This window comes from Mustela nivalis (assembly GCF_964662115.1).
Source record: "Mustela nivalis genome assembly, chromosome: 16".
In the NCBI taxonomy this organism is placed as follows: Eukaryota; Metazoa; Chordata; class Mammalia; order Carnivora; family Mustelidae; genus Mustela; species Mustela nivalis.
The window spans coordinates 55549821-55569778 of NC_139035.1; the positions used below are offsets into that span (position 1 = coordinate 55549821).

Sequence of the window (19958 nt, forward strand, 5' to 3'; positions counted from 1 at the left end):
TCCCATTACTGATGGTAACTATTTGGATTGTTGACTAAGATAGTTTCAGCTAGACTTCTCTATTGTTATGGTCTCTCTTTTTTCCCTTTGTAATTAGTAGGTATTTTCAAAAGTAGGTGATTTGAAACTCTGTATGTATTCCATTCCTCATTAATTTTTCAATTTATTTATTATGCATACTATTATGGACTCATAGGTTCCTATTCATTGGGTTAACATTACTTATATTACTTAGGTTCATGCTAGTATTGTCTTAGATTTGTCCAATGGGAGCCACTGTAAGATTTTCTTTTGTGTGCTGATGATGGTAATACTTTCTTGCTTTCCGATGCACACAAAAAATGTTCAAGGCTCATCTTTTTCTTTTCCCACCTAAACTCTGGAGTCATCCATTTCTCCAAAGAATGCTTGCTGCTTTTAGTGGATGCTCATGCTATTGGGTGTTCCCACTTTCAGGGTCTCACAAGTGGACAGAGCAAGAAAAGATGTGTATATATGCTTTGTGTTCAGTCTGCATCTGTACTTCATTTATCCATCCATCCATGTATATATTGAAATCCATGTGTTTACATTGACAATTCCATTTCAAATCCAGCATCACAGGATTAACTCTAGTTTATCTCCTTTTCCTTTTCTAATGCTGCTGAACCTGGCTCTCATTATCTTTCATATATTCACTTATTGGACCAATCCTTCTGTATATAACAAAACTTCTGTCACCGTAACCATAACTGTCCTCTCTTTTATGGATTCCCTTTTCCTGGGGTGTGGGCTCCACCTCTCCATGTTGGATTATCACTCATTCCCCAGCTTGGATACCCTTTCCATCATTCTTGGGTTCTTACTCCCTGTTCCACCAATCATTCTTGGGTTCTTATTCCCTGTTCCACCCAACCTTGTGGAGGCTTTCCTCACCTTTCCTTGACACCCAGAGTTAGGCCTTCTGTCCATGGGAACAGTGTCCTTAGATTGTGACATCTTACCCCAGCCCAGGCCTACATGTAGATAGATGCCCACCTTACCTACACAGGCTTAGCTGAGCCACTGTGACTGCCCATCCCCGAACACTCCCAACCCTCTAGCACAGATTCCTGGTTTCCTTCCCCACTGCCAATTTCTTTAGGACTTAATTGTTCAGGAAATGAAGAGAAGGTAAGAAGGAAGAGGTAGAAAAGTCAATAATCAAACATTTTGCAAATATGTTATGAATCTGCATGTTAATTCCTACTTTATGATCTAATACATATGTATTTGTAACTCATTATTCATTGAGCTGTGAAATAATAATAATAATGAGGACTATTAATGAAAACACAACATGGCTTCTAGATTCTAAAATGTAGTTTATATTTTTCAAATAGTTATTGACCTCTTATTAGGCACATGAGTGATAATTAAAACACAGTATAGATTAAACATAGTTTCTGCCTTTAAGAAGCTTGACATCCTTGAGACCTAATAGTGAAGTGAGAAGCAAAAACTGTTTTACACATCAATATATTTTACAATGTAGGGCAGCTAATATTGGAATTTTATTCCTAGTATCTAAAGTAGTTAAAAGCCAAAGGGTAATGAGAAGCAAAGAAGATTGGGTTTTTAATCTAGTTTTAATTCAGGAGCTAGTACACATAGGTCAAACTAAACAGTATGTTGATGTGTAAAATGTGTATTTTTTGCACATTACTGGAAAGACATTTAGCTACACATTTTTTTTCCATTTTCTATTTATTGTCAATTAATTTCCAGCCGCTAATGATACACATGAATATAGTGTTATCCGGGGTTATAGTACTTATTTCTAGTTGATGATAAAGTGACTGGAAACTTGCAGCTTTTTTCAATGTTTTATTACATTCCTGGTAATACTTTTGGTCTTTCATCATTATTAATTCATTTAGTATTCATTGTGATAATACTGATCATAATAAATTTATTTCAAATTCATGTAGATGTCATATTTTATTCACTGCTATAGGATTTTCATTATAATTTGGAACTAATTAATATACCATTAAAATAAAGTGTTACCCACATTTTTCATTTTAAACACAAAAAGTCTAGCAGTTCATGACATATTGTACGAGTATTCAGCATCCCAGTGGTAACCCAAGTATCTGTAAATTTCATTTTTTAAGCAGTTAAAAAAAGGACAACAGAGAAATGTGTATGGAAGTTGAATTACAGCATAGAAATTAAAACTTAGCAGTAAGTTAACTACTAGTTATTTTTTAAAATATTTCCCTTTAATTAAGATGTATAGTTCTTATTAGTGTATCTGTGCTTATGTTTATATACATTGGTGTTCGTAAGTTTAAGAAGAAATAATTTAATCTTCTTCTTGACTATGTATTACATGTTAGTATTATTACCAGAAGGGATTAGAAAACAAAGCCAAAACAGAAATATGATTGCTTATTCCACATTTCTAATAACAATAATAAGTGAAGTGTAGGTTCAAGCTATACATTAGCTTAAAAGTATTAGATATATTCGTGTGTCTTACTTCAATATTTTTTTCTTCCTTTTTAAAAAAATATTTTACCTATTTATTTTATTGAGAGAGCGGGAGCATGAGCAGGGGAAGGGGCAGAGGGAGAAGCAGACTCCTTGCTGAGCAGGGAGCCCTTTGGAGGCTGGATCCCAAGCCCCTGGGATCATGACCTGACCTGAAGGCAGACGCTTAACCTACTGAGCCACCCAGGCACCTATCTCCTGTTTTGAAAGACTTGTTGATTGTTGGTGGGGTAGGAATGACAACTATTTTCAGTATTTAAAATAAAGTATATTAAAAACAAGGAAAACAGATCTATAATCATATTAAATGTTAGGTTAAATACCCATAAAGAGCTGTTTTATCTCATCATGAATTTCACTTCACATCAGCCTTACTGAATAAAATTATTTTTTCCTTCTTCACACTCTATCATCTTTGAATTGCTTGCTCTACTGGACATTGTATTACTGTATCTTTTCTATTTTTGCTATAATGACATTTTAAATTTTGTACTATCGTATTTTACTGGCTAGGATATGATTTTAAAAGAAAAAAGATTCCCTGGAATGCTGCAACTCTTTGAAACACTGACCTTGTCTTCATGACTTCTTCACAGCATTGGTACTGCTCAACCATGGTCTCCCTTCCTGCTATGTTACTATTAACTTCCATAACTGCAAAATACTGTCTCTTAAAATTCAACTTTCTTTTTTCTTTCCTTATTTAACGTCCTAAACTTTTGTGAGCTTTTTGTTCATATAAGTGAAAATTTTCTGTATGTGTTTAAAGGCTGAGTTATTTTTTACCAGCAATATTATGAGTTCCTGTTGCACTCCATTCTCACCCATACCTGGTATATCTGAAATTTTTGATTTTTTAAATAATTTTTATTAACATATAGTATTTGCCCCAGGGGTATAGGTCTGTGAATTGTCAGGCTTACACACTTCACAGCACTCACCATAGCACATACCTTCCCCAGTGTCCATAACCCAACCACCTTTCCCTTCCCAGCAACCTCCCAGCAACCCTCAGTTTATTTTGTGAGATTAAGAGTCTCTTATGGTTTGTCTCCCTCCAGATCCCATCTTGTTTTATTTTTTCCTTCCCTACTCCCCAGACCCCCCACTCTGCCTCTCAAATTCCTATATCAGGGAGATCATATGATAATTTTCTTTCTCTGATTGACTTATTTCGCTCAGCATAATACCCTCTAGTTCCATACATGTCATTGCAAATGGCAAGATTTCATTTCTTTTGATGGCTGCATTACACACACACACACACACACACACACACACACACATACACATACCACCTCTTCTTTATCCATTCATCTGTTGATGGACATCTAGGTTCTTTTCATAGTTTGGCTATTGTGGACATTGCTGCTATAAACATTTGGGTGCACCTGCCCCTTTGGGTCAGGACATTTGTATCTTTAGGGTAAATACCCAGTAGTGCAATTGCTGGGTCATAGGGTATCTCTATTTTCAACTTTCTGAGGAACCTCCATGCTGTTTTCCAGAGTGGCTGCACCAGCTTGCCTTCCCACCAACAGTGTAGGAGGATTCCCCTTTCTCTGCATCCTCTCCAACATCTGTCATTTCCTGACTTGTTAATTTTAGCCATTCTGACTGTGTGAGGTGATATCTCATTGTGGTTTTGATTTGTATTTCCCTGATGCGGAATGACATTGAGCACTTTTTCATGTGTCTGTTGGCCATCTGGATGTCTTCTTTGCAGACTTCAACTCTATTACAAAGCTGTAATCATCAAGACAGTATGGTACTTGGCAAAAGCAGACACATAGATCAATGGAACAGAATAGAGAGCCCAGAAATAGATCCTCAACTCTATGGTCAGCTAATCTTCGACAAAGCAGGAAAGAATGTCCAATGGAAAAAAGAGTCTCTTCAATAAATGGTGTTAGGAAAATTGGACAGCCACATGCAGAAGAATGAAACTGGACCATTTCCTTATTCCGCATACAAAAATAGATTCAAAAGGGATGAAAGGCCTCAGTGTGAGACAGGACTCCATTAAAATTTCCTTGAGGAGAACACAGGTAGCAATCTTGTTGACCTCAGCTGCGGCAGCTTCTTGCTGGAGACATTGCCAAAGGCAAGAGAAGCAAGGGCAAAAATGAACTATTGGGACTTCATCAAGATCCAAAGCTTTTGCACAGCAAAAGAAACAGTCAACAAAGCCAAAAGACAGTTGACAGAATGGGAGAAGATATTCGCAAATGACATATCAGATAAAGGGCTAGTATCCAAAATCTGTAATGAACTTGTCAAACTAAATGCCCAAAGATGACATTTTTGATTTTTTACCGTAGATGTTGATGTCTTTTCATATCTTAGTCCCAGTTTATTTTATTGTTTTAGGAGACTGATGCTCTTCTATGACACAAAATTTTTAATTTTATATTTGAAAATGGCTTGTGTGCACTCTTCTTTTTTTTTTTTTCCCCTTTCTTTTTATTCCTCCTCTTTCACTTTCCTCCCATCTCCTATTTTTATCATTCCTTCCCATGCAGTGATGGTTAAGAATCCAGCTTTTGGAGCCAAACTATGTAGGATAAAATTTCAGCTCCGACATTTATTAAGATGTGACCTTAGACATATCCCTATACCTCTGTCTCCCTTAGTATCTTCCTTTGTCAAATGGGGATAATATTTTAATGTTGTGAGTAGGTATAGTGATAGATGCTCCTGTGTGACAGTCTTCACAGGGATTAAATAGTCTGTAATAGGCATGCTATTCCCCAGGAGAAAGCAGCTTTGGTAAGTCATAGACTGTTAGGAGAAACATCAGTTCCCTCTGGAGCCACTGAGGATGCGTGTGGGAGGAAGGGGGTAATATTGTGGATTTTTAGATTTTAAAGTTTAGTGGAAAGACCATTATCAATCAGTCATGATACATGACTATGTTAAATATTAAGAGCTATTGGAGTGTACAATGGTAAGGTCTGCTGTAGTCTGGGGAGTCAGAGAAGGCTCGGGGGAGTGAAATACTTCAAGCTGTTCTCTCTGCCATGTGGAGCACAATCATTTGAACCAAGAATATGCTTTATACATGTCTCTCCTATAATTTTGTAGATGTAGAACAAACATACAATGATAATTGCACTTTCATTTCTTCTAATTGTCCAGAGTGTCCTCTTAACCTCACCGGTTTGTGTAATTCTCTCTGCTGCTCTTCATATCTGGATCACTGATGGATGCATAGTTTTTGTTTTCCGTTTGCTTTTTTGAGTCCTTTAGAGTCCTTTCTAGGTAACTCTCTTTTCTGCTTATCTGGGACTATAATCCATCTACTTGTTTCTCCAGCTTTTTGCCACTGACAGCGTAACTGCTCATCATAGTTTCTTTCTCTTAGTCAAGTTCATAGTATTGTTTAAGAATTTCATTGTTTGAGGTTTTTTTCCCCCTTCTGTTTCTGTTCTAATTATAACATATAAATTTAATGAAATCTATATAGTTAATCCAGAATATAATAACCACAAAAAAATAACCTGTCCAAGGAAACACTATTTTGAGGGAATTAAAGCAAAATTAAGAAATAAATGGTTAGCCATTCTTAAGTCATTCAGCAAACATAAAGTGCTAATTAGGTGCCAACCAGCATTCTAGGAAAGAAATTACTTTGTGGTACACAGTAATTGCCTTAAGCAATATCATATCTAATCGGGACGGGGAGGGAGAATTATAATGACTGGTAAAAATAAAATGGAGATCTGTCTTGACTAAACCTGTTTTTGCTGTAAATCAGTAAAATCTAAAAGCTGAATTTCTTGTCTTTATAAGCCTATGGCCCTGCCCCTGCTTTAGCTTAAATAGAATTTCTGAGAATTCTATCTAGAATAAGCATTCTGGGATGGATTCATGTTACTTAGAGGCAGTTCAGTTAACTGATGCATGGAGTCAAATATGCAGGCGTTTTAATCTTGCATGATATGTGTAGTAGTGGCATTCAAATAGTAAATTCAAGTAATTACGGTTTTAAAATAATGAAAAAAATGCATGTTGTTTTATTTCTTTATGAGAATCACTGGTAAATTAATTAGTTGCAAAATAGGTGATTACAAAAATGAAAGAAAAAGTAAAGCTGTTGAAAGCACATGGCCTCTCAGAGAAAGGTTAATTTTAAAAATATAGCTCATGATTTCTGAAATGCTTTATTTTGTATTTTAATTTTATTTAAAATGACATCTGAATTATAATTATAATTTTGGAAGAAATTAATGGTTAAGTTTTAACAAGTTGATTTGCTTTGGAATTATATTAGTCATTAATGAAATGCTTTAAAAAATTTCTTTTTAGTGTTGTAGATGTATTTAGGAAAAAGGAGTATGATGCAGCAGTTAAAATCCAGAGCTGGTTTCGAGGATGTCAAGTTCGGGCATATATCAGGTATATGATTTTGTTATGGGAATGTCAGATATATGATAAAAACACACTCATTAGAAAATATGATTTATTCATGTAAGTGTTGATTACAAATAATCTTTTCCTTATAATGAACTTAATAAATTATATGATGTCTTTTTTTTTTTAAGATTTTATTTATTTATTTGACAGACAGAGATCACAAGTAGGCAGAGTCAGGCAGGGGGTGGGGGAGGGGGGGGAAGCAGACTCCCCGCTGAGCAGAGAGCCCAGGGCTTGATCCCAGGACCCTGAGATCATAATCTGAGCTGAAGGCAGAGGCTTAACCCACTGAGCCACTCAGGAGCCCCTATATGATGTCCTTTTTAAAGAAATAACTTTTTCTGGTCTTTTCTTACATATCAAAAAACTAAATTATATCAACCATATCTCTAATTTTAAAAAGTACTCAATATCATAAACATACTTGATTAGATTCTTTCCTTCGAATTCCATAGAATATGACAAATGACTGGACTTTATTTATAGCAATGAATTCACTGATTGTTAAGAAAGGAAAAACAGGGAGCCTGGGTGGCTCAGTGGGTTAAGCCTCTGCCTTTGGCTCAGGTCATGATCTCAGGGTCCTGGGATCGAGCCCCACATTGCGCTCTCTGCTCAGCGGGAAGCCGGCTTCCCCCTCTCTCTCTGCCTGCCTCTCTGCCTACTTGTGATCTCTCTCTGTTACATGAAGAAATTTAAAAAAAAAAAAAATCTTTAAAAAAAAAAAAAGGAAAAACAAAATAAAATAAAACAAAGGAACTTGTTCCAGTCTTCTTCAGCATGTTGATCCATAAGGGCAAATGATATGAGAATGCTGCAGTCCTGATTGTAAAGAGACTAAAGCTGTACTCTCTATCGTAATTGCTCTCACTTTTTCTTCAGCACTCAAACTTTCCTTCAGTCTCTCACAATTCTGAAAAGCATTGCCTGGATAAGGTGGAAGAAGAAAAAACCTAGTACATAATAACTCATTCAGATGATCAAGTGGGGTTATAGTGTCTAGTGTCTTCTGTTAGCTCGTGGGATCCTGACTTGCAGATCCATGCGAAGATGAGATTTCTCTTTTGGCCCCCCCATACCAATGAGGAACATGACAACAAAGAGAGTATTTTTTTAATTCAGCAGATTAACTTGTCATTAGCTTAGATTGACTGGGAAATATAAGCATGAAAAAGGAAGTGTTTCCTTACCTCAAGAATTACTTCAAAGTACTTACGATGACTTATACCAATACTGCCTGGCTTATTTCTTGTTCCTTTGACCTGTTTTATAGTCTTAACATTCAAAAATATTTCCAAGAATTAGTATTGAAGAGTATTTGAAATTTAATCATAAGCCCAAAAGGAATACTGAATATTTATTTCTGTCCCTTTTTTCTACTTTTAGAAATGGTTAATTCTATTGCAGAATGATAGCTCAACCCTTTAAAAGTACACAAAAATTTGCCTTTGAATTTGAGTTCTTGAATTGTGAAAGATACAGTCTAAGAAAAAATTTAAACAATAATCTTGTTCAAGGAAGCATACTAATAAGTCTATTTTTTCACCCAGGTATTTACATAGAGTAGCAACTGTTATTCAAAAATGGTGGAGAGGTTACTCAGGCAGAGAAGAGTATCGGCTACTTGTAAAGGTAAATATTATAAAATTTATGTATGTTAGCATTTGAATTATACAATGTACTGTAACTTTAGTCATATTTACATGCAGCGTGGTAGTTATTGCTGTAAATATTTACATAAAAAGAAAATTGGGCTTGGGACGCCTGGGTGGCTCAGTTGGTTAAGCCACTGACTTTGGCTCAGGTCATGATCCAGGGTTCTGGGATCGAGTTCTGTGTTGGGCGCTTTCTTAGTGGGGAGCCTGCTTTTCTCTCTGCCTCTGATGCTCTGCTGTCACTCTGCCTCCTTGTGCTCTCTCTCTCTGTAACAAATAAGTAAATAAACAAAATCTTAAAAACAAAAACAACAACAACAAGAAAATTGGGCTTAAATTTTAGAATGAGACCTCTTCTGAGAAGCCTTTTCTGATTTTCCATGGAGAATTGATGACTCATTTCTTCGTACCCAGATGACACCAGACATTTTCTTTTTGTTAAAGTAACTTTCACAGTGTATGCATTTATGTGCACTTATTTGTCAATGATTTTCTCCAGGTTCTAGGTGTTGAGCCCTTTCAGGGTAGGCACAGCAGCTTGTTCATTTTTGGGCCATCAACACTTAGATTAATCCCTGTTTTATAGCATAGTCAGTACACATTAAATGAATTAAAGTGGCCAAAATTAATTCTATAAAATATAAAAATAAGGTGATTTTAGCATTGTCTGTTATTGGCTGTGGGGATATCGGCTGCTGGGATATTTTCAAGATTTGCCATAAATGTGGTTTACCACAACCATCTCTATGCACTGATAGTCTTGTAGAAGTATATGGTAGCATGCCAACTTACACTTCAGCTAAGAGCTTTAGGATATTAAGAAAAAAACATTTATTTTTAATACAAAGTGAGAAAGCTTCTAATTAGTGGCCTACTTCATTTATTTTTTGGTTTGTTACTATTTTCGACTATAATAATGTAAATTTGTTTTTCATTTGTTCTTGATTAGTTACATCTAAGTGAAATTAAAAGATATAGAGAGGGAAAGATAAAAGTAAGTAGGTAAGTAAGCGATAAGCATTCACCTTTAGTGAAAAAAACTTTAAAACATGTTGAAAAAGTATAGGAACTGTTTGGAGGAAGAGCCTACTATTTTAGATTTAGTGAAACTAAGTATTCAAACAGTAATTCGGCCCTGAACTTTTTTGTAACTGTTGGGTCTCTCTTATAGCTAGTTTTAAAACCACAGTGATGCTTTTACGGCACAGATGCTTAACCAACTGAACCATCCAGGGGGGTATTTCAAAACTCTGTGTGTGTGTGTGTGTGTGTGTGTGTGTGTGTGTGTGTGTGTGTATCTTCTTGATCGTCAAGCGTTTTTACACTAGGTTTAGCATTCACTGATGGCTTTGTCCAGAATCAATTATATTTCTTAAATAGCAATTTTCTAACTCTGTCATTTCTTCTACATTTACTTGTTAGCATGTTACTATAAGAAAAAGCTCTTTGTTTGTCCTTTTTAAAATTTTTTATATCAGTATGAACTCATGGATTCCTGTTTTATTCAGTGGGCTATACTAAATTACTGTCACTAATTGGTTTGGTGTTCAAATTGATTTGGTCAGCAGAAGCTCCTTCAAACCCACTTTTAATAGAATCAGATTACTTAAATGGGATGATCAAAAAATTAAGGTATTTTCTTTGGAGTGCTGAGTGATCTTCAGCCCCATTATTCATTCATAGTTGGGGGTCTATGTCAATGTATAGACAAGACAATAAAATATATGTATGCATATGGCTTTCCATGAGCATTACTGACTTAACTTCCATTGCTGGAATTGCTACTTACAAGCCACTAGTAAGAAGGTTATAAATGATTGAGACCTCTTTTGTCAAATATACAAGAGTATAAACATTTCAGGGGCTATTGTCAATGTATTCAACTTGGGAATCTGTATTTATTCTAATGATGTTGAGGTTGCTGAAAAAATATTTTAAAAAATTCATATGAAGGGGCACCTGGGTGGCTCAGTGGGTTAAGCCACTGCCTTAGGCTCAGGTCATGATCTCGGGGTCCCGGGATCGAGTCCCGCATCGGGCTCTCTGCTCAGCGGGGAGCCTGCTTCCTCATCTCTCTCTCTCTGCCTGCCTCTCTGCCTACTTGTGATATCTCTCTGTCAAATAAATAAATAAAATCTTTAAAAAAAAATCATATAGGGGTTCTGGGTGGCTCAGTGGATTAAGCCTCTGCCTTCAGCTCAGGTCATGATCTCAGTGTCTTGTGATCGAGCCCCACATCAGGCTCTCTGCTCAGCAGGGAGCCTGCTTCCTCCCCCATCAAACGCCTGCTTCTCTGCCTATTATGTGATCTCTGTCTGTCACATAAATAAATAAATAAAATCTTAAAAAAAAATTCATATAAAGACCCATTCTAGGAAATTTGTTTTGTTCTTTAGTGTCTTAACTGAGTTTGATCAAAAAGAATATCACTCAGCATGATCACTAAATTATTCTCCAATTTTGTATCTAATTATCTTTGAGCTCTTGGGGTAAAAATGATAGAGATTTTCCTCATTTAGATTGGTTCTGATAGTTTTTAAGTCTGTTAAGCTATAAGCTATTTTAGGACAGGTCTGTTTTATTTATTCCTTTTTTGCCACTATGTATACAGGACCTAACATAAAGATCTCAAATAACATAATTGGACCTCAATAAGTAATTATTGAATGAAATTATAATAGCTGTCATTTACTGATTGACTACTATGCCTAAAATATTGTAGCAAACATTTTTTAAAAATATTATTTATTTATTTATTAGATATCACAAGTAGGCAGAGAGTCAGGCAGGGGGCGGGACCGCTGAGCAGAGGGTCTGATGTGAGGCTTGATTCCAGGACCTGAGATCATGACCTGAGCTGAAGGCAGAGGCTTTAAATTTAACCCACTGAGCCACCCAGTCACCCCTGTAGCAAACATTTTTGTGTTTAATGTGTATACCAACTAAAGTCTCACACAAGTCCTATGAATATTATCACTGTTGTACAGATGAAGGATTTTAGTCTCAGATATGGTTACTTCCCCAAAGACATACTGTTAGTGATGTGTGGAGAAAAGTTAAAACCCAGTTTGATGTGATTCCAAAACGCTTATTTACTGAAGCTGATAAGGCAGTTGAAATTCAGGTCACTATTGAAGAATTCCCTCCTTTGGGTTATACAGAAGTCCAGGAAGCTTAAGTAGTGCTAACATACCAGAGATCCCCACCTTTGTGGAGCTTCATTCAGAGGAGGTCCTTTGTCCTGGCCCATGTATTTGATCTTCAGTGTTCATCCTTTGAGAACTCTCTGGCTGGTGGGCCACATAAAAGGAATGGGAATTTTTGTCAATATCCCAATATCGCTAGTACTTCCAGTCCTGTCTCCTTCACAGGTGCCACCAACTTTAGTCCTAGAGTCTTAGCCACCTTGGAACACTGGAAAAAATAAAATTAAGATGTTAAAAAAAAAAAAAAAAAAGAAGTGACAGTAATGCCAAATGTTACATTTCCTTATTTTAAGAAGCTAATGCCCAGCTCTTCTCCAGACATGTGGAATCTTTTATTTCTCTTTCTCTGCCCATATCTCTCCTCTTACTATCTCTCTCCCATTCCAGCATAATTTCTCAGAGCTCAGGTTTTAAGAAAGCGAAGCTCAGTAGGGATGCACAGTCACACATAAGCCATCTGAGGCAGAACACATGAAAGGACCTGCTACGTTCTTGGGTTGGGGGGAGGACAGGATTGAAAGAAGTCGACAGGAATTGTTTAAGTCTACGTTAATTATCCTGTCACACACATAGTCTGTAGTAACTATGTTCAAATCGTCATTTCCCAAATTTATTATGCATATATATTTTTTGACCTAACAGCTATATACGCAATAATAGCAATGCCATGAGTGAGGCTTTGAAATTGGGAATGAGCATGGTGTGATGGGAGGTGGGAGGGATGTTGATCTGGGTGGCTCAAAGAATTTGGGGACTCGCAGAAGGTTGGTGTGAATGGGACTTTTAAAGAGTAATTTCCTACATTTTAAAAGGAATTTCTTGTTTAAAAACTTTATATTTATAATACCCACTGGGTGTGGTGCATAAACCATGAATTTTGGAACACTATATTTTGGAACACAGTATATTCATTATTTAATATTTTCCAACAATCTATTAAGTAGAAAGTGCATTTGTTATTTTCATTTTATGGATAGAAAAATGGGAGCTCAGGAAGATGTGGTGGTTTGCCTCAAGTTCTCAGTTTCTGATCTATATAGATCCACATGCTAACTCCTTATTAAAATCTCTGTGTGTCCCTCAGGTACCTCAAACCTGTTCCTCTTTATGTATTCCTTCATTCAGATAAATGGTACAACCATTCAACCAGAAATCCAGTCATCCTAGGCTCTCCACTATCTCCTCCTCACTACCCTTTATTTCCTATCAGCCATCAAGCACTTTCCATTTCCCCTCATAAAAGTCTCTTGACTTCAGTCCAAATATCATCATTTTACTTGCATGCCTACGGCCCTTGCCATAGCATACTACAAAAAGTTTACATTTTTCATGTGACATGTCAGGTTTTTCATAGTCTCTGATTGCTTTTTCTCTAACCTCGCTTCTTACTACACCTGTATAAAATATACTTTGGACACATTAAATCATTGGCCATTGCCAAAATTCGCAGTGTCCTACAAGTATTTTACAAATGCCCCGTACCTTGCCTAGAATGCCTTCCCTCCCTCCTTCGCTCTGACCTGCCTCACGTGGGTCCAGAGCCCTACTTACTTTTCCAGACTTGACTTTAACATTAACCTTCCCTGATCTCCTGAAGCTGAGTGTACAATCGTGGGAGACTGCAGAGACCAGGCGTGCCTTCCTAGCTTTTTGATGTAGGCATTTGTCCCACTGTTCTTCATCTACATCTCTTATTTGACTGGGAGCTCCTGAATGGCAGTAACTGTTTAATTTTACTGTATCACAAATGTATCACAGCAAATGTCACATAGAAAGCCTGCCGACATTTTTGCTAACTGATTACGTGATTCACAGGGATATATATGTTGGAAGACTTTTGCTGTGGTCAACACAGCTGGTGATTTTATCTGTGCATCAAAATTATTCACTACCCTCTTCTTCATACAAGAGTGATTCTTTCCCATCTCATAGATTTTGGGCTAAGCCATGTGTTGTGGGCGGATGGGACATATGCCACACTCAAGATGAAGCTTTAAGAAGCTTTCTCCCTCTTTCCTTCTGGCATAAGAATGGCACACCTCAGTCTTGGGCCGCTCCTTCATCCTGGGGGTTAAGAGGAAGAGACGTAGAGCATAGATAACTATAGGGAACCCTAGTCTACCCATAATGTGAAGGAGAAACTCTTTGTTTCCTAAGCTACTAAGACAGCTGCATTTTTATCTCCGCAGACCTGATTAATGGTTATAATGATAATAAAAGTGTGCATGTTTATAAGAAACATTCCGAATGGGGCACTAAGTGAAGCTTACAAAAAAGATGTTTTCAGCTTTTTGAGTTTGTGATGATGTTAGGACACCTCCATGTGGTGGTATCTTGTAAGGCGATTTTGTAGAGTCTCTCGGCAGAGTGTTTGGCATATAATAATTAACACTCCACAAATGCTTATTAAAGTGAACACTTGAATGGGAGTTTAGATTAAGAGTCAGAGCTGGAGACAAAGATTTTAGAACCATCTTTGCAAGATGACTGGATTTTCTACCTAATGGGGAAAAAATATCTCTCAAGAATAGAGCAGAGGGCCAAGAATTAAGGCTTGTGGAACACATTAGGTAGGATTTAGGCGGAGGAAAGGGAATTATAGACAGATAATAACTAGAAAAGCAGAGACACAATATCCCAGTAACCAGAGGAGAGAACGCCTAGCAAATTTGGCATTGTCAACAGGCTCAGATGTGGCAAAGTCACACAGAAAATGAACTGAGAGAGATCCTAGGATCTCCTTAGATAGGTTCAATAGTTTTAGACAACCTCTCTCAAAATTCTGTTAACTAAAATATTTCTATCTAGCTTTTAAATAATTTTCATATTGACAGCAGCTAGCTTATCCAGTCCTGAAGGATCAATGGGTTCTCCACTACAGTACCTTCATTAACTCAGAATAATAGATCATTTCTAGGTGTTGGTTTTTCTTTGCACGTGTGTGTGTGTGTGTGTGTGTGTGTGTGAGAGAGAGAGAGAGAGAGAGAGAGTGTGTGATTTGACTCTTGGTTCCTTCATGACTATTGTTTTTGCTTCTTTTTATTCCCTACCTCCATTTCTGACCTTCCGCTTACTTCCAGGGCACTGTTCCTGGCAAGATAGCCCGAATTTGTCCATCTTAGGGGTCTAGGATTATTGATTCACAACCTTGAAAATATTTTCCTGTTAGTGAAAATTGATGGTATCTGGTGTGTTTGCTTGGTGCATATGGGCTTCATATCTGCTGAACTCTAGTTTTACTGCAACTTGTTTTTCCCACTGGATACTCAAATGGTCCTGCTTTTGAGTATCCAGCTTTCTTTCTTTCTTTCTTTTCTTTTTCTTTTTTTTTTTTTTTAAGATTTATCTTAGAGATTGAATGTGAGGTGGGGAGGGGCAGAGAAAGAGGGAGAGAGAAACTTCAGCAGAAGGACCTCCAAATCAGTTATAAGCTAATAAGGTAACATTTATCACCCTTTAGTGTCAGAGCAGAAAACTGAAACATATTTTTTCCTTTCAGGGTATTGCAGTTTAGATAAATACTAAAGGCTGGATAACTTAGGTTTCTGACCTACTGGTATTAATTTAAAACTTTATTAATATATTTTCATCATAATTATGAAATGAATTTAGAGTTGGTTCTCCTGGTTTTAAAGATTATGCTAATAATACTTGCAAGAAATAATATACTTGGCATTTAATTTTGTATGTGGAAGAAAGAAAGGGTGCTTTAAAAATCAGATGTTGATAATGAACAGATTGGTATCATTTGCCAACAAACAAGGCAAAGCATATGCACAAAATACTCACGATTATTTGATAATAAATCATTTTAACGATTATACTCAAAATTATGAAATGAGGATAGCACTGATGTGGAAAATAACAAAGGCTCATGCTCATCGTATCTGTTATCCATATGTGCATGGCTTCTAAAGGTTCCATTGTCATCACTTTAATGCAAGTGTTTCCTTTGTACTGTTCAGTCTAAAAAATAAAGCCAGCTGATCTGGTTGGGTTTATATAGCTGTATTACTCAGAATTATTATGAGTATGTATTGCTTTCAGTGTTCTGCTTTTGAGAAGCAAAGAAAAAAAAAAAGAGAGAGAGAGACAGATAGAAATCAAAAAACAGACTTCACTATGGAGAACAAACTGATGATAAACAGCGCGGAGGAGGGTGGGGGATGGGTGAAATTGGTGACGGGGATTAAAAGTTACTCTTACTGTGGTAAGCACTGAATAATGTGTAGAATTGTTGAATCACTGTATTACTAAGAACACTATATGTTAACTATACCAGAATTAAAGTGAAACCTTTACTTAAAAAGACAAACAAACTGAAGAAACCTTTTTTTAGAGTGTTGTGCTTTTGAAAATGATTGACTGTTTCCTCCTTGAAACTCACTTTTTTGGGGGGTTTTAACCTAAATACTCAACAGTAAAGGAAATATTAGGTCATCTATGGTATGTTCATGTAGCAAAATACCATGTAGTCTTATAGATAAAAATATGTGAACAAGGAACTTAAAAATGGGGAACAAGAAATATCTGTATTAAGTCTGTCCAAACCAAATAGAAGAACCTTTAAGAGAAATCAAGCCACTAGGGGTTGAAGGAGAGGAATTTGCATTTAGAGTTTAAGACTTAAGACGGGGAACATTTCTAGTTCCCAGGGTCTGGAACTTGGCTGTGGATTTCATAGTTAAATGTGTTGCCTGTATGAATTTGACCATTAGCTTGATGCCAGAATTTTTAGAGCGTACTTGGGGCAGTCAGGGAGAAGTGGGGAGGAGGGAGGAAGGAGTTAATAAGTAATGGGATACCTGAAGTATGACGATATTGAATAGGATAGAGAGTCTTAAGTGTGGCAAGCTTGAGATTAAAAAGTAAACTTTTGGTTTGTTGTTGTTGTCCTTTTTAATGGAGTACTTCTTACTGATATGGAATGGTTTGAAAGTGCTTCGCAACGAAGAGAATGCCAGCTTCTTCTCTTGGAGTAGGGGAGAAAAGATAGTTTCTTTGATAAATGCTTGCAAGAAAAACAGGAGAGAGGAGGTTTGGACAGCTGGAAAAGAATGGCAGGGGGAGTAATATGGACATGGAGGTGAAGAAATAAAAAGAGTAATTTGATCAGATAGAGCTTTTAAAGGAGTGGAGTAGTAACAGATAATTGAGGGGAGAAATTGGGACCTGATTGTGGTAAGCTTTGAGTATCACTTGACCTCCAAGAGGGTGGTTCTCATTTATCCCCAACCACCCTCCCATTGTAATTCACCCGATAGAAAGAAAAAAGAAAGAAACTCAAAATATGAAACATGCTTCCATTGGTAATCATGGTCTAGTCCCAATGAATAGCAACCCTGTCTAAAAGATCCACGTAGATACCAACCACGCAGAAGATTATGTTTTTAAAAGGAATAAATCCTCCAAAAAAATTTTCAGAAACCTTGTAAAAATTGAGGGGGATGACGTGGCCAAGGCCATGCAGTTAACAAATGGTTGACTTAATGTTCATCCCAGAAATACTTCCTGTGCTCTCTGTTGTAAATGTAACATATCAGTTCTGTTTACCCCTCTTCCTCTCTTTCTGTCCCCTCTTTCCCCCTCTCTCTCTCCCTTTCTTTGTTCACCAGACATCTGGGGAAACATCTGTAATTGAGTTTCATATTTTCATTACAATGAAACTATTACCATTTATGCTTGATGTTCACTCCAGATTTTTAGTCTTAGTAGACTTAGTATTTTATGATAAAATGAGAAATTAATAAATAGTAAGAAAAATTTTAAGACTTTTGTCTGTTGGGAAATTACAATAGCTTGTCATTGTTGGATAGACTATTAATATTTAGTAGCTAGGATATTCTTTGCTTATCCAACTCCCATGCATTGGAAAAACAAATTTTGAGGACAGAATTCTAGACAATAGTAGTAGGAATAACGGCTTTTGTATGATTTGTATTTTAACTGCTCATATCCCAAAAGAACAAATACTAATAAAACAAGTAGTATCATTGTTCGGAATGGAAATAAATAGACTTAGATGAGAGGAATTTTACAAAATATTTAAGTGTCTAAAAGTGTCTCATAGATAGCTTATGAAAATGAACAATTCATTCACAATTTTTTTTTGGTGTTTTTAACATTTTGGTAAAATACACATAGCATAAAATTTACCATTTGTACCATTTTTAACTGCACTGTTATTCAGCGGCAGTAAGTATATTTATGTTTTTATGCAACTATCACCAATACCCATCTCCAGAATTTCTCCTTCATCTCAAATGGAGACTACTCATTAAACAATAGCTGCCCCTTCCTCTAGCTTCTGGTAACTGCTATTCCACTTTCTGTCTCTGGGAATTTGACTATTTCACACACCTCTTATAAGTGGGAATATGCAATATTTTTCACATAAATATATTTTTGTTACTTTCCAAAGCAAATACATTTAACATCGGTGATTCACATGAGAATGATAAACTAGAATCAAAGTGCTATTCCACCTTTAGCAATGAAAGTCAGAATTCGTACACTTAAAAGCTAGATTGCTTTTTTCTCTGTCTTCAGAATAAAATTTAACCTCTTATATTTTGGAATTTTACTAATGGTTAAACTGCATACTTTCAGCTACAAAATGTGTTTAGCAGCAGCAGTGATAATCCCTTTTATAATCATCAACTATGTCCCAAGCCCCTTAAAATTTTTATCTCATTTTAATCTTCACCTCAACTCTTCAAAGTGTGTGCTGTTCCATATTCTGAGCCTGGAAGTCAAGACTGGCTGGCTTTGAGTAACTTGTCCAAAGCCACACAGCTGATAAAAGCAACATCAGCACATGAACTCAGGTCTGTGACTTGAAAGCTCAGAAGCACTCAGTGCTGCTAACTGAACAGCAACATAATAAGGGTAAGAAACATTACCTCTTTCTGAACCTAGACATTTTAGATATGTAATTTTTAGTATGTTCCACCTGTGTAAAGTCATTTAATGGTTATCTCTGCATCAGTATAACTTGAAGAAATAAGGTATTAAGGTGACTCTTTTAACTTCACCGCAAATGCCAAGAACTATGTCTCGCTTACTATGACGAAGAATGAGAATTTAAAATGAAGTAACATCATTGTGTTCATTTGTAAATAACATATTGCAGCCAACTGTTTCTTAATTGCTCAGACTGTTGATAAATAATCCAGCCCTGCTGCTCTCCACAGACAATTTGCTTTGGATCAGACAAGGCAATTCAAACAATCCTAATTACAGTGAAACCCTTTTATATGAATTTCTGTTTATTGCAGGGAAGAAAACCCCTATATAAAAGGTTAAGGCACTTACCTCCGATTTTTGACTGAAACACAGCACCTGTTACCTAAGCTCAAGTTATGTTAGTCAAATGAATTTTGATTGAATAAAAATGGATAAAATAGTATTTGGATCAAAAATGTATATTTCATTGCTTTTACTATTTATTATACTGTCATGAATTATGTTAAATATATGTTTTTAATTAAAAGATATAACAGATGTAGAACCTTCATTTAAAGCAGTATTTGTCTTGAAATAAGCTATGTTGCTAAAGGATTATGTACTGTAACAGAGATTTGTATATTAATAGACAAATGTATCTATACTAGAAAGAAACCAAGACCTTAGGAAGTCTTCCCTATATCAGGGGATTTGCTGTAACATGATATCATTGTATTTATGATTTTATGGTGTTAAAATGAATATTAAATGAAACAAAATTCCCAGGGATTACTCAGGAGGCAGCTAAGTACATAACATTTTGTACAGATGGTTGGAAGGCACAATTTTGCTCCATCACTGCATCCATATCCTTGAACGATTTCGACTGAAGACAGCATTTCTTTGAATTTTTCATTAAACCAGACGTCTTGAAATATGAATTCCTTTTATGTTTCTGTGAGTTTTGGCTAAAAGAACCCCAGTGAATAAATCATACAATACTACGTGTCACCAGCACTTGTGAATATTTCTGCTTTGTTATTCTATTCTCAGTAGAGCACCATTGATTATCAAACTCAGCGGAGAGCATTTTATGATCATATATCTCCATTAGCTCCTAGTTTGACTACCATAGATTTTTCTGGTTAAGCCTGCATTATGTATTAGGAATCCTATCTCTTCAATACAAAGTTTGATTTCATTTTTCTAAACCCAGAACTCT

General features: G+C 36.2%; 1 protein-coding gene across 7 annotated transcripts in view; it reads left to right on the forward strand.

The window, feature by feature from the left end:
• Positions 1–19958, forward strand: part of SPATA17 (spermatogenesis associated 17) — a 204147-nt gene that overhangs the window by 7669 nt on the left and 176520 nt on the right. For all 7 annotated transcript variants that reach the window (XM_082703007.1, XM_082703005.1, XM_082703002.1 and 4 more), the window contains exons 2-3: positions 6823–6912; positions 8481–8562. In XM_082703007.1, coding sequence (XP_082559133.1) covers positions 6823–6912; positions 8481–8562 — 172 coding nt within the window. The remainder of the gene's footprint in view (positions 1–6822; positions 6913–8480; positions 8563–19958) is intronic.